This window comes from Mustela erminea, chromosome 4 (assembly GCF_009829155.1).
Source record: "Mustela erminea isolate mMusErm1 chromosome 4, mMusErm1.Pri, whole genome shotgun sequence".
NCBI classification, from domain to species: Eukaryota; Metazoa; Chordata; class Mammalia; order Carnivora; family Mustelidae; genus Mustela; species Mustela erminea.
In genome coordinates, this window is record NC_045617.1 from 23,739,740 (window position 1) to 23,752,839 (window position 13,100).

The following is a 13,100-nucleotide window of genomic DNA, read 5'->3' on the forward strand; positions in this document are numbered from 1 at the left end:
TTCCATATTGTCTCAAAGAAGGCCATTTGGCTAGGAGCTTACTCAGCCATATCAGAAGTTTTAGTTTTTATTTTACTTTAAATATTTTATTTATTTATTTGAGAGAGAGATCACAAGTAGACAGAGAGGCAGGTGGGGCAGGGGTGGGGCGGTGGGTAGAAGCAGGTTCCCAGCTGAGCAGAGAGCCGGATACAGGGCTTGATCCCAGGACCCTGAGACCATGACCTGAGCCAAAGACAGAGGCCCAACCCACTGAGCCACCCAGGCATGCCAGAAGTTTTTGTTTTTAATAGAGAAATGTAACCCATTTATATTTTCTGTCAGCATGCCTGATCTTGTTTTACGTTCTTTACCCATACTTGTTGCTGTTTCTTCAGCTTTCTAGTTTTTGCTCTAAGAGATATTTTTTCTTTTATCTTCTCTCTAGTTATTTGAAAAGTAAAAGGTGTATCTTAAATTCTAAAATAGTTGACTGTGGGGTGGCTCAGTTGGTTAAGCATCTGCCCTTGGCACAGGTCATGATCCCAGGGTCCTGGGCTGGAGACCCCACATGGAGGGGGGGTGGTCCCTATTCAGCAGGGAATCTCCTTCTCTCTCTGCTGCTCATGCTCTCTCTCTCTGTCAAATAAATAAATAAAATCTAAAAAAATAATAAATAAAATAAAGTACCTGACTGTGTATTTCCCTAGTTATAAATACAACAAATGATGATGCTGTTACTCAGGATCAGCAAACACTCTCTCAAAGAGGAACACAATTCAAAAATATCTAAGCAAGCAGTAACTACAAATATTCATTTACATTCGGTTCATTGGTATCATCAATTTTCTTATTTCAAACACTTCTTTTTAGTAAGTTCATATTAAGAACTCTTTCCCCCAGGACACTTATTTTTTTCATCATTTTATTCTCTTTATTCTATTTCTACATACCTCTTATGTTGTTTTTCTACATCACTGATTTCATTTTCTGTAGTTTCAATTCTAAAAGTTAATGCTTCTAATGCTTTCATTAATTTAAATTAACTTAATCTTTTTTATTTCATTTAACTTTCTTTTATTTTAGCCGATTTCTTATAAAAAGGTTTTCAACTCAATCTGTCTTTTCTCTGCTTAGATCTTCTATATTACAGTCAATTTTTCTTGATTTTTAAAGACTCTACACAGAAATTTTCTAATACTTACTTCTCTTTTCTACTTATTGTTCCCATATTATGGTATTTTCTTTTTATATAACCTTGAAAAAGGAGTGATATGACTAATCTTGGATAACCCCTAAAATGAAGATATGTGGTTTTTCCTTGGTTCCCCTCCCTAACCTCCCAGTTGTTCTTATGTCTCTGTCTCTACCGTAGTTCAATGTTAAAAAGTGATAGTTGGCATCCTTCCTTTGTTCATACTTACCACAGAAATACCAGTGTCCCCACTAAGCATAATTCTGACTTTTGAACTCACATACCCATATTTGATATCATATTAAGAAACTACCCATCTGTTTATCTTTTAGGAAGTGATTCTATCAAGAAAGAGGGTGAATTTTGCCAAATGTTTGTAGTCTTTATGGTGAACACAACTGGATTTTTTTCTCCCTAGAAATATTAACATGATATATTACATTTATTATATGTGTGTGCATAACTTCTAGCCAACTTTCTAGTGATATCCAGCTTTTTATTTACTGTGGATGTGCCTGCCTGAGGAAGGATCACATAGTGTTGTTGCCTGTTAATCTAATACAGGATCATTCTTGGGCATTCTAATGCTGCCTGCAGCATTTTTATTGTAATAAACAGTAAATGTAAAACTAGAAAGACCAGAATGCACTCTTCTGAGTCCTAAACTTCAGTCAGTAGGGGACTTTCTTTTTTTACCACTCTGTGTTTTACTGTCAAAGAAGCACAGTTGAAATGAATTTACATATTCTAGTTCCCCATAAAAATGTATTCTTATTTTTTGATTGAATAAGTTCTTAAACTTAAAATTTTACATTTTAAATAATTTCATTTACTTGCCTATTATCAATCTATTGTTAGGGTCCTCATGTTCTTAAATATGTATTTTCTCTATTAGAATATCATTTAATTAACAAAGTTTTATTTCTGAACCTAAAAACTGAGTAGCGTAGATATAAAATTTTAATTGTAGATTTTTGATTTAGGCTTTTCTAATGACCTGACAGCATAATCTTTGAAAAGTAAAACTGTCTATTTGTATATGGGCCACATAAACTATTTCCTTAAATGATAAAAATGACAAATAAATCCTCTAATTGAGATTTTACAAAAATAAGAAATTAAATACAAAGTAGATCTAGATCTAATTTATCTGAAAATTTTCTAGCAATTCCCTATTCCTATGGATCTGATCCAAGATCCTCTGTTTCACTTTCAAAAGCCTCAACCAGATTATCCAACAAAATATAAAATAGTAGCATTAAAAATGTTACACTAGAACTTCATTTAAAATATACTAAACCTATTTAAAGCCTGCAAGAAACTAGAAAAACCCTTACAGACTAACAAATAGGAGACTAAAAGCTAAAGCAGTAATCATCAGCTGATACTGGTTTGGGTTTTTTGTTTGTTTGCTGTTTTTGTTTTGTTTTTGGCTTTGCAAAAATAGATACAAGCTTTATTGAAATACATTTGCTTATGAAATTTATATTTGTTTGTATCCCCAGGTTCCAAAAAAAAAAGATTTAAGGAAGCTTATGAGATTAAATAAAATGCAACAAAGGAACACAGATTAAAAGTAGGAACACTGAAAAAATTAAATTAAAAAAAAGGAGGATGAGAGAAGAAGAAAATGAAAGGACATTAAATGAAGCTGGGAACAAAGCCCAAACTGCAGAGTATAACGACTTAAATACTTGCTCTGGGTCATCTACAAGTTTGAATCTAAGCTTCCTAGGAGTGAACATGAAAAGGGAAACATAACCAAATACTCTATTGACAATGATTGTGAGATAAATATAAACTGGTGTTGTGAAATACAAATACTGACCCACCCCCGCAGCCCAGGAATAAGTCCCACATGAGTAGTGAATGATTCTTTAAAGGTACTGTTGGATTCAATTTGCTAGTATTTTACTGAACACTTTAGCACCCATGCTCATCAGGGATAGTGGCCTGTAGTTCTCATTTTTTAGTGGGGTCTATACCTGGCTTTGGTATCTGGGTAATGCTGGCCTCAGAATTAATTTAGAAGTTTTCCTTCCATTTCTTTTCTTTTCTTTTTTTTTTTTAAGTTTGGGTTGTTCTTTTTTTATAATTATTATGTTCAGTTAGCCAACATATAGTACATCATTAATTTTTGATGTAATATTCACAGATTCATAAGCTGCCTATAACACCCAGTGCTCATCACAACACGTGCCCTGGTTTGAGGTTTTAACAACTACATGGGGGTATAGAGGGTGCAGCCTTGGGCCCAAGCAAGACAGGAATTCAAAAGTAGGACATACAGGCAGTCACTCATTGGTACATTATTCCCTTCACCCCCCACCCCCAAGTTTTGCAGTTAGTTAAGCAACTGCCTTTGGCTCAGGTCATGATCCTGGAGTCCCAGAAACAAGTCCTGCATCGGGTTCCCAGATCGGCAGGGAGTCTTCTTCTCCCTCTGACCTTTCTCCTCTCATGCTCGCGCGCGCTCTCTCTCTCTCTCTCAAATAAATAAATAAATAAACAAACAAACCAATTAAGTAAAAAATATTAGTTGCTTATTAAATGTTTCTGATCACTTTCTACTAAAATTAATAATTTGTCTATTAATTGACAATTAAGCTATAGGCTGTTAAGAGATGAGGGTATGAGAGTAGCTTCCATCAACAACAATAATCCCCATTCTTGTTCATGAAGTTGATGCTTTACAACTAGAAATGGAGGCAATGAAATGAATGAAGTGGAAGAAAATTAAACAGAGAGGCTAAAAAAATTAATGAAGGGGAAAAAATGTTTTCCTCACCTGAGCACTATCTTCTGAATCTTTAACCTCCAGATTATACTGTCTTTATTAAATGACAGACATCACCACCTAGTTGTACAAGCCTGAGATTTTAAAGCAGTTTCTACATTTTCCTTTCTCTTTTCCTTAGTATTCAACCATAACCAGGTGCTATCCATTTTACTTCTTGACTATCTTTCAGATCTATCTTCTTCATATCCATAGGTATCACCTTATATCAGACTTTCTGAACCTCTGAACTATAGACATTTCTGGCTAAATAATTCCTTGTTGTGGGGGGTAGCCATGCATACTATATGACATTTTGGCAGAATTCCTGGCTTCTATAGAATGACTAGAGGCCGACAGCAGTACCCACCACCACCCTGCCTAGTTATGACAACCAAAACTACCTTAACATTGCCAAATAGCCCCCTAGGTGACAATCACTGCCTTATAACAAGCTAGCACCACTTCTCACCCAGTGTACTGCAAGATCTCCTAAGATGTCTTCACTGAAGCCACCATATTAACGCACCCTACTCCGTAACCATTCTGTACACTACACCCAGTGACAGTCCACCTCTGATCTTGTCAGTCCCCACTTAAAGTACTTCAGTATCTTCCCACTTCTCTTAAATAAAATCCAAAAGTTTTTTGGATTTTATTTTTTTTCTTCCTTTTTTAAAATTTTGTTTATTTTTCTTCTTTATTTTCTTCAGGTTTATAAAGTGTAGCTCTCACTTCTCCAGATTCACGTTGTGCCTCACTGCATCCTACTCCCCCCTCCTCCGGTTCTCCCACCACACTGGCCACCTTTCAATTCCTCACATGCGTCATGCTCTCTCCAGCTACTGGGAGAACTCTCTGGCGAGAAGATTCTTCCCCCACCTCTTATAACACTCCAAGAATTAGTAGATACTATTTTATTAATTTTTTAATGATTTTATTTATTTGACAGACAGAGATCACAAGTAGGCAGAGAGGAAGACAGAGAGAGAGAGGGGAGAAAGTAGATGCTGTTTTAAAACAGTAACAACCGATGTTGAGGCTCTAGATTAAAAGCTATGACCAAGGGGCGCCTGGGTGGCTCAGTGGGTTAAAGCCTCTACCTTCGGCTCAAGTCATGATCCCAGGGTCCTGGGATCAAGCCCCACATCGGACTCTCCACTCAGTGGGGAGCCTGCTTTCTCCTCTCTCTCTTTGCCTGCCTCTCTGCCTACTTGTGAGCTATCAAATAAACAAATAAAATCTTTAAAATAAAAAAAAAAAAAAGCTGTGACCTAAAGAAAAAGTTGAATGCATTTTGTTGGTTGGAAATCAACCAAGTTGTTGGTCCTTTTTCTAGGACAGAGTACAAAAAAGTCAGTGATGACCAATAACGAGAAATGATAGAGGACAATGTGTTAAAAGTCACAATATCTAGGTTCTAATCTCTTCTCTGCCATTGATTATCCATGTGATTTGTTGTTAACTTCAATTAACTTTTCTAGTGTACAGCTCTATCTGTTTGAATACATGTAATCACAACCACAATCGGGATGCAAAACAGTTCCATCAGCCCCCACAAAAAATCTCTCATTTTGCCCCTTTGCAGTCAAATGTCTTCCACTGTAGTCTCTGGCAACCCCTGACCTATTTATTCTTTGTCCTACACATTTATCTTTACCTGGCATATATATACATGCCATCTTCTTTAAATTAAAATATTAAGCCATTCATGATGATCACTTGTCTGCCATGGCCAAAAAACCAAATATGTAACAGTATCCTTCTATGGTTCACATTTGTGGTTAATGCCCAATTTTTTCAATTCCACATCTTAAACTTTCAGTCTTCTCTGGAAAAGTGGCTCTACATGCTACCCTGGTGGGCCTGTAACTTTGCTCACTCTACAAAGCTACAAGATCCAGAATGTTCCTTAACATTTCCTTGTGGCAGTCCTTCCTCAGTTTATCATAGCCAACTGCAATTTTCTTTTCAGCGGTCTTTACTGGTGGTAAGGGAGGCGGCAAGCTTGTTCTAGCACCTTGCTAATTATGAACATAGCTTGTCACTGAGTGTCTGAAGATAATACTGATGACACCATTAGGTCAACAGTCAGCTAAAGGAGAGTCTTGATAAATGATGTAATATGAAAAAACTCACTTCCTTGTCTCATAAGGTTGCCACCCTGGTAAATCATAAGAATGCTCTCCATAAACTTATATAAATTTTAATAAATGCTCCTGACAGAATCATTCATAATTTTCTTGTAGTGTAACAGATTAGGTATAATTACACTTGTTTAAATAACTGGATTCAGAGGTATTAGTAATTGGGGTGCCTGAGGGGCTCAATTGGTTAAGCATTGGACTCTTGGTTTTGGCTCAAATCATGATCTCATGGGTTGTGGGACTGAGCCCTGCACTGGGCTCCATGCTCTGCGGGGAGCCTGCTTAAGATTCTCTCCCTCTGCACCAGCCCCCACTCACACTCTCTCTCTAAAATAAATAAATCTTTTTTTTAAAAGGTACTAACTAATTAATGTCTCCCACAAGTGCTTCTTTGTTGTTGTTTTTTAAAAAGATTTTATTTATTTATTTGAGAGAGAACATGAGGGTGGAAGCAGAGGGAGAAGGAGAAGCAGACTCTCCGCCAATCAGGTAGTCTGATGCGGGGCCAATCCCAGACTCTGGGATCAAGACCCAAGCTCAAGGCAGACGCTTAACAACTGAGCCACCCAGGTGCCCCACAAGTGCTTCTTTAGAGATTAAGTATTAGAAACTACTTATATGCAAGCAAGAGTTAAGTCTTTTTCTAAGATTCAGTTAGGAGTTCTCTATCTTTTATTTCATTGAGTTTCTTTTATGACCCCTAAAAAGCAATTAGAAAGACTTGTATTTCTGAGACAGAGAAACTGAACAATTCCATAAAAATCTGCTTTTTGCTCCTTTTCCTGCTTCTATTCTTGCTAGGACCTGCACCCCCACCCCACTTTACACATTCCTCAGAATACAAATAGTGTATGTCCTCCTTGTAAGGGACAAGAAGTTCATGACTTCTTCAAAAACAAATAACGTCTAAGGAAGGACCAGATGACAATGACTGAGCAAAGCTGTCAAATGTGTATTCCAGACCACCAGCGCTAGACATCTCAACACCAAGACACCTCGGCTCCAAGGAATAACGCCCGGGGCTCATCTTCATTCTCACTGGCTCCTGGATGCCTGAGAGGACACATACACCACACCGTGATCCTTAATAAAAAATGCCAGACCCCAAATAAAGACAGAACTCATCCTCCTTCCTTTTCCAAGTCTCCCAGTCGCTTCGTCTATATCTGCCCTCTCTGTACATTCAATAAACTCTGCTCTCACTTCTTGCTGCTTTGCATTTGCCAACCTGCACAAAGCCAAGGACCCTCTTGGCTAGTCCTACAGGACCCCTTCCAGGTCTTCAACATCATTTTTTGATATGAACTTAAATCAAACACTCAGAGAAAAACAGCAAGTCTGTCGAACACAGGGGATCACATGGATTTACCTCACTAAGAATACCAACTGATTTTTTAGATTAAGTCCTTTAAAAATTAATGATAAGCAAAGTCATCAGATTTTATTAACACAGTAAGATGAATATAAAAAGTATAGATTTTTTCAAAGCTTGTTAGTTTCCACCTAATTGGATGAGACTAGCACAATGTTTGTTTTTACCTTCCGGTGGCCTGTTGGATGTTGCCACAACGACGACCCCATTTTTGAACAGATTTTCAAAAAGCTGTTTCAGAATCATGGCATCAGCAATGTCAGTGACCTATGGACAACAACACATTTGTTTTATTTTAATTTCACTTCTGCTCTAACAAATTTGCTAATGGCTCATCTTTTTTTTTTTTTTTTTAAAGGATGGAAGTGAATTCCAAGAGAAAAATTCTAATTATCACCATGAAGAAAAGAGTAGATAATTAAAAGCATGAAAGACTGTATGATAGTCTTTTAAACTTGACTCTTTCTTGCAAGCCTATCATTTCTAAGCAAATTATCAAATGGTTCTATGTTAACTTCTTTTATAAACTACAGGTGGAAAGCACAGATAATTGTCCTAAACATTTAGGAAGTCTGATTAATTAGAACTAACATGACCAAATCCCTCCTCCTACTCCCATCACACACTCCATCCAACCGCCCCCCGCCGCCCCTCAGGGCAAAAAGAGAAGAGAGAAGGGAAAAAAAGAAAAAGAAAAAGAAAAAAAGAATAATAAACAAGCCAATTGAGATTTCTAATACCTTTCTGGCAAAGGTCCCTGAAAAGGTGACTTTAAATGGTCATGGGACTTTAGAAATAAGGACAAATAGCCAGTGAGACATAATCAGCTGCTGTTGAAAATAGAATGATATGACATAGATACTATTGTGCAATTGTTGCACAAAACAATTCAACAGATGGCCCATCACAAAAATAAGCAATTTCATTGTTCTTTTTAAGTGCCTTCTATTACTGTCCATGAATAATCAAAAGGCACTGCAGTCACTTCCAGCACAGCCAGCCTCTGCTAACCTTCGCAAACACAAATATTCCTTCTATTAAAAAAAGAGAGAGAAAGAAAGAAAAACCTTACAAGCATGGTTCATGCAGGACTTTAAAAAATTACTTCTAACAAAAGCAGAAATGTGTAATATAGATAAAACCATTCCATCTAAGTTACAGAAATGCATATATCCTCTAAATTTTTTTAAAAATCCACAATTAACAAGTAAGCTTACTAACTTTTTAAAACGCTTTTTAAAGTCACAAAGAAATAGAGAAATTAAGGAGGGAAGGAAGTTGAGTTCTAAAACAAATGTATAGTGAAGGTAGATATTAATCATTGCACCTTCCCTTAAAAATATAATAATATGGGTTTTAGATACTTTTCAAGTAAAAATATTTTGATCTCTAATAGCATTTTAGATCATCATAATAAAATCTGTTTTATATTCACAAAACATATCATACAATAAAAATCATTGTTATTTTTAAACTATGTTAGAGCATAGAAATTGGGGGAATTCTTTCAAATTAGATAAAAATACTTAAAGTTACCAACTAAGAGGCTGTATAACACACCAACCAACCACCTGGCTTACTCAGGTCTATGTCAGTTTTCTCTTTTCAGCTGATGTTTTATGCAAAAGTTTCATTATTCCTTTCCCACTTGAACAAAAACCAAACCAAACCAGGAAACAGGGATGTGCAGAGCTTTTTTTTTTTTTTTTTTTTTTTGGTCTTTTTTTGCTGTCTAGGCTATAACTTTAAAACATTAACTAAAAAACTCCTGAAGATTCCTTAAATTAAAAAGACTTCAGGAAATTAGAGAGTGGTGAATAAAATGAAAAGGAAAGTCGTACTATTTAATTATTTAGGAAAGTGATATTTAATTTGGAGCTTAGGATCACTGTCAAATTTTGCTTCCGCAAAAATACTCACAGAGAAGGCCCTTTTCAAATGCTTAGACACCAGTGGCATTTCTGATGAGAAAGCAAACAAGCTTGCAAATTTTAGAAGCAAGTGCACTTTTAAATTGGATTCCCAATACACTGACTTTGAAAGAGAATGCTATCAATTAAAAGTTGCCCAATTTTAGAGAATAAAAATGGTCATTTGACTATCTATTTCAATGGTTTGGAAAAAAAAAATTAAAAACAGCTTTTGTGCCCTATGGTTTAGAAAAGTGAAGAGACATTTAGCTTGTAATGGTGCAAAGGTTTAAGCTGGAAGTTGAAGAAAAGCAAACAATAAAGACTTGTGGTTGAATCATAATTTGTTGTTTTTGTATTACAAAATGTCTTTGCTCTACCAGAGTAAATTAACTTGGAGAAGCTATGGCTAATTAATAAAGCAGGAGTCACTTGGGGTAGCCGGGTGCCAATGTATACTCTTTTGATCTTGTCCCTGCACTTGCTCAGCTTTGCTGGGGAACAGTAATTTTACAGTAGAAGTGAACAGAAGACAATTGGCCACACATTCTTGGAGAGCGGGCTTTTTTAGCACCCGGCATTTCATTACCACCAAGAACAAAAGAGAAGGCTACAGATTACCAATAAGGGTAGTCTGCTAATACAGAAAGGGGGAGACATTTCATTAGCATTAAAGAGAAAAGATTTTTTATGACCTAGAGTTGCTTTCCATTATGACTCACTTAAGTAAAAAAGAAAAAAAAAAAAATCTAATGGTTAATTTACATATGTAAGTGCCTGAGTCTCAGTCACCACTGATTGGTACAGTGCCATGTAATGAGTGACAAACATAAGCATGCATTATCAGTAATTAGTATTAGCACAAAAATAAGCACCTATTTTTTATTAGCAGTTTTTAATAGCTTTCCTGTTTTACAAAAACGGTCAAAACTATTTTTTAAATGATATTGATAGCTTATAGAGGAGAATTTTGCATGATATTCTGCTCATCAGAATTCTTTTTTTTTTTTTAGACTCTATTAGTAAAACATCTATCCAGTGGCCCTGAAAGAGAGAGGAAAAAATAACTTTCAAGAAAAAAAATCAGTTTCTTTCAGTATTATACCTTCAGAACCATAAACGGGCTAACAACAACAAAAAAAAATGTAAATATTCAAAGTCAACATAACAAAGACCCTAAAGAAAACTTTGAGGAAAAGCTGCTCTTTTATCTTAGCAACTAGAACACATAAAAACAACCTACCTAGACAAATTTCTCAAACAGAATGTAGTATATTTGACAATCTGGCAAAACTGAAATGCTATACTTAGTGAGATAACCAAGCTAATGAGGAATACATTCTGCAAATGTAATCTGAATGCTGCCAAAACATAACACAAAAATTCCCCAGATTCAAGAGCACATGTATTCTTGTTTTTAAGCAGCAATAATTCTCTTTCAGCTCCCTAGTAAAATAAATATTATATTAATTAATACCACCTAAAGGCCAATAATACCTAGTTAAAAATCAAGAACTAAGAGGATTCAATTTTAGAAGTGAAGTAGTGATTGTAGACATACAATTGTTAAAAGTAAAGTGCCTAAAAAATTATTTTCTAGTAAATCAGCAGTGTACTGTACCAGGATTAATAGGCTTAAGGATAATTTTTAGGTCCTATTATTAAAACATCTACTAAAAGTCTATCCAGCTCCAGATCTGTATATTTAAATACATAATACAAGACATCATATGCCAAAGAGAACATGTAACATTGCTGTTACTACTAGTGCATTAGAGCACTAATGATGAATTCAAACTGAGTTACCAGCTGTGTGACCTTAGACGAGTTAGTTAACTTCTCTGACTCTTTATTTCCTCATCAGTATAAGGAAGGTAGTAATAATACCTATTCTGCAAAATTGTTACGATCCTTACAGTAAATCCTCAAGGAATGTTAGCTAGGACTATTATCTGTGTATGGTATATATCCTAGTATAATTACATGTTATTTATATATAGCTGTATTGAATTTTAGCTGTAGATGGGAACAGTACACAGCACAGTAGTTAAGAGCATAGGCACATAGTACTCAATAAACAATAACTAATGTTATAACAGAATATACATAATAGGTGGGATATAAGCATTCCAATAAATGGCATTGTCTCAGTTCATAAAAGATGAATTTTAACTAGTTACTAAACAAATGTAGAAAAATTTCAACTATATTATTTCTTAAGGAATATACATTAAAACAACGACCTACCATTTTTCATCTATTAGACAAAAAATGTGAAGATATATCAGAATGTTTACAGGAAAATTATGAGTTATTATTCTATATATATGGGAAGTGGGACTTATTTGAGAGACTACCTCAATATTTATGGTTTGGTACTAGGATTTATTCATCCATTCTTTTACTCATTATTACGCATTCGCTCATCCTCAAACATTGTTCTAGACATCTGAGATACATCAATTACCAAAACAAAGATTTCTGCCTTCAAGAGTACATTTTTATACATATATAATATATATCTAATAAACAGTAAATATAATTAATATATATATATATACATGTCAGAAGGTGATGTATGTTATTTTTTTTAAGAATGGTTTTTAAAAGGACAATAAGAGACTTTGGTTAATGGCAAACCACAATTTTATAAGACTAGGCCTTGTTAAGGAGATAACTAAGGAAAGATCTGAAGAAGTGAGAGACTCTTTGGAGGGGGGCAGAGTGTGGGAGAGAATGCCCCAGGCAGAAATTTCAGTGCAAAGGCTCTGCTTTTTTGTTCTAAGTTATGTGGATGTTGGGAACCAGAGTGCTGCTACAGCAATATTTTGGGGGTATCCTTTTACCTCTGAATTTTAGAAAAAGGAGACAAGAAGAGATCTAGATTAGCAAAAAATCCAGTTTTGGTATGCTTTAGAGGAACTTTTCTAAAACCAGTAGAAGACAGTCCAGATATTGAACTTGGAGATCCAGGTTCTGCTCAGGGATCACCTCTGTCCTTAGTGGACATATTCTTCCCCTTACACTCTTAGTTTCTCTGGTTCTTCTCAACAGCGGGTATATACAGATAATTGGCCTTTTCTCACATATAGCGGTAAACTCCAGGCTTGGAGGCTGGAATTGCAGAGGAAATAAAAGAACAAAACCACTAATATTTTTCATCCTAGGACATGCAGGCCAACTCTGTTCAAAGGCAGAGCGTTCTCTCATGTTGTCAACTCTAACGTAATAGAATGCTACATTCCAGTAGCATTTGTCATCAAATAAAAGCAATCAATTTGATATTCAGTCTGGTTTTAGTATCTCTGAGCATATCTTCGTCAGAGCCCTAGTGGGAAAGAAGCATTTGGTATAACATCCACTATTAGCTATGGTTCCCAGATCCAAACCCATCAAGGCTGTTTGCAAGCAATCGGCACAGGAGACTGAGCCAAAGTAAAGGGGTTTACTGGAGACTCCAGGATGCGAACAGCACGGATAACACCTGCTGGTAACGGGAGCCGCGGCAGCTCTGGAGACCTCAGCAGCTGTCCAGGGAGCAGCCTTGTAGCTCTCCCCACTAATGTGAATCAGTTATTTCCTATGTGTCTTTGTTCCTGCTTCATTATCATGTGGGACCTGACCTCAGTGCCTTTTAGTTCAGAGACACAAGACAGAGGACATGACGGGCCCAATCCCCGGGGCCCACCACACAAGTGCAATGTTGCTGGCAAGCTTGTAG

General features: G+C 36.0%; 1 protein-coding gene across 3 annotated transcripts in view; it reads right to left on the reverse strand.

The window, feature by feature from the left end:
- The window catches only part of AFG1L (AFG1 like ATPase), a 221,097-nt gene that overhangs the window by 119,153 nt on the left and 88,844 nt on the right, over positions 1-13,100 (reverse strand). For all 3 annotated transcript variants that reach the window (XM_032338881.1, XM_032338880.1, XM_032338882.1), the window contains one exon: positions 7,637-7,736. In XM_032338881.1, coding sequence (XP_032194772.1) covers positions 7,637-7,736 — 100 coding nt within the window. The remainder of the gene's footprint in view (positions 1-7,636; positions 7,737-13,100) is intronic.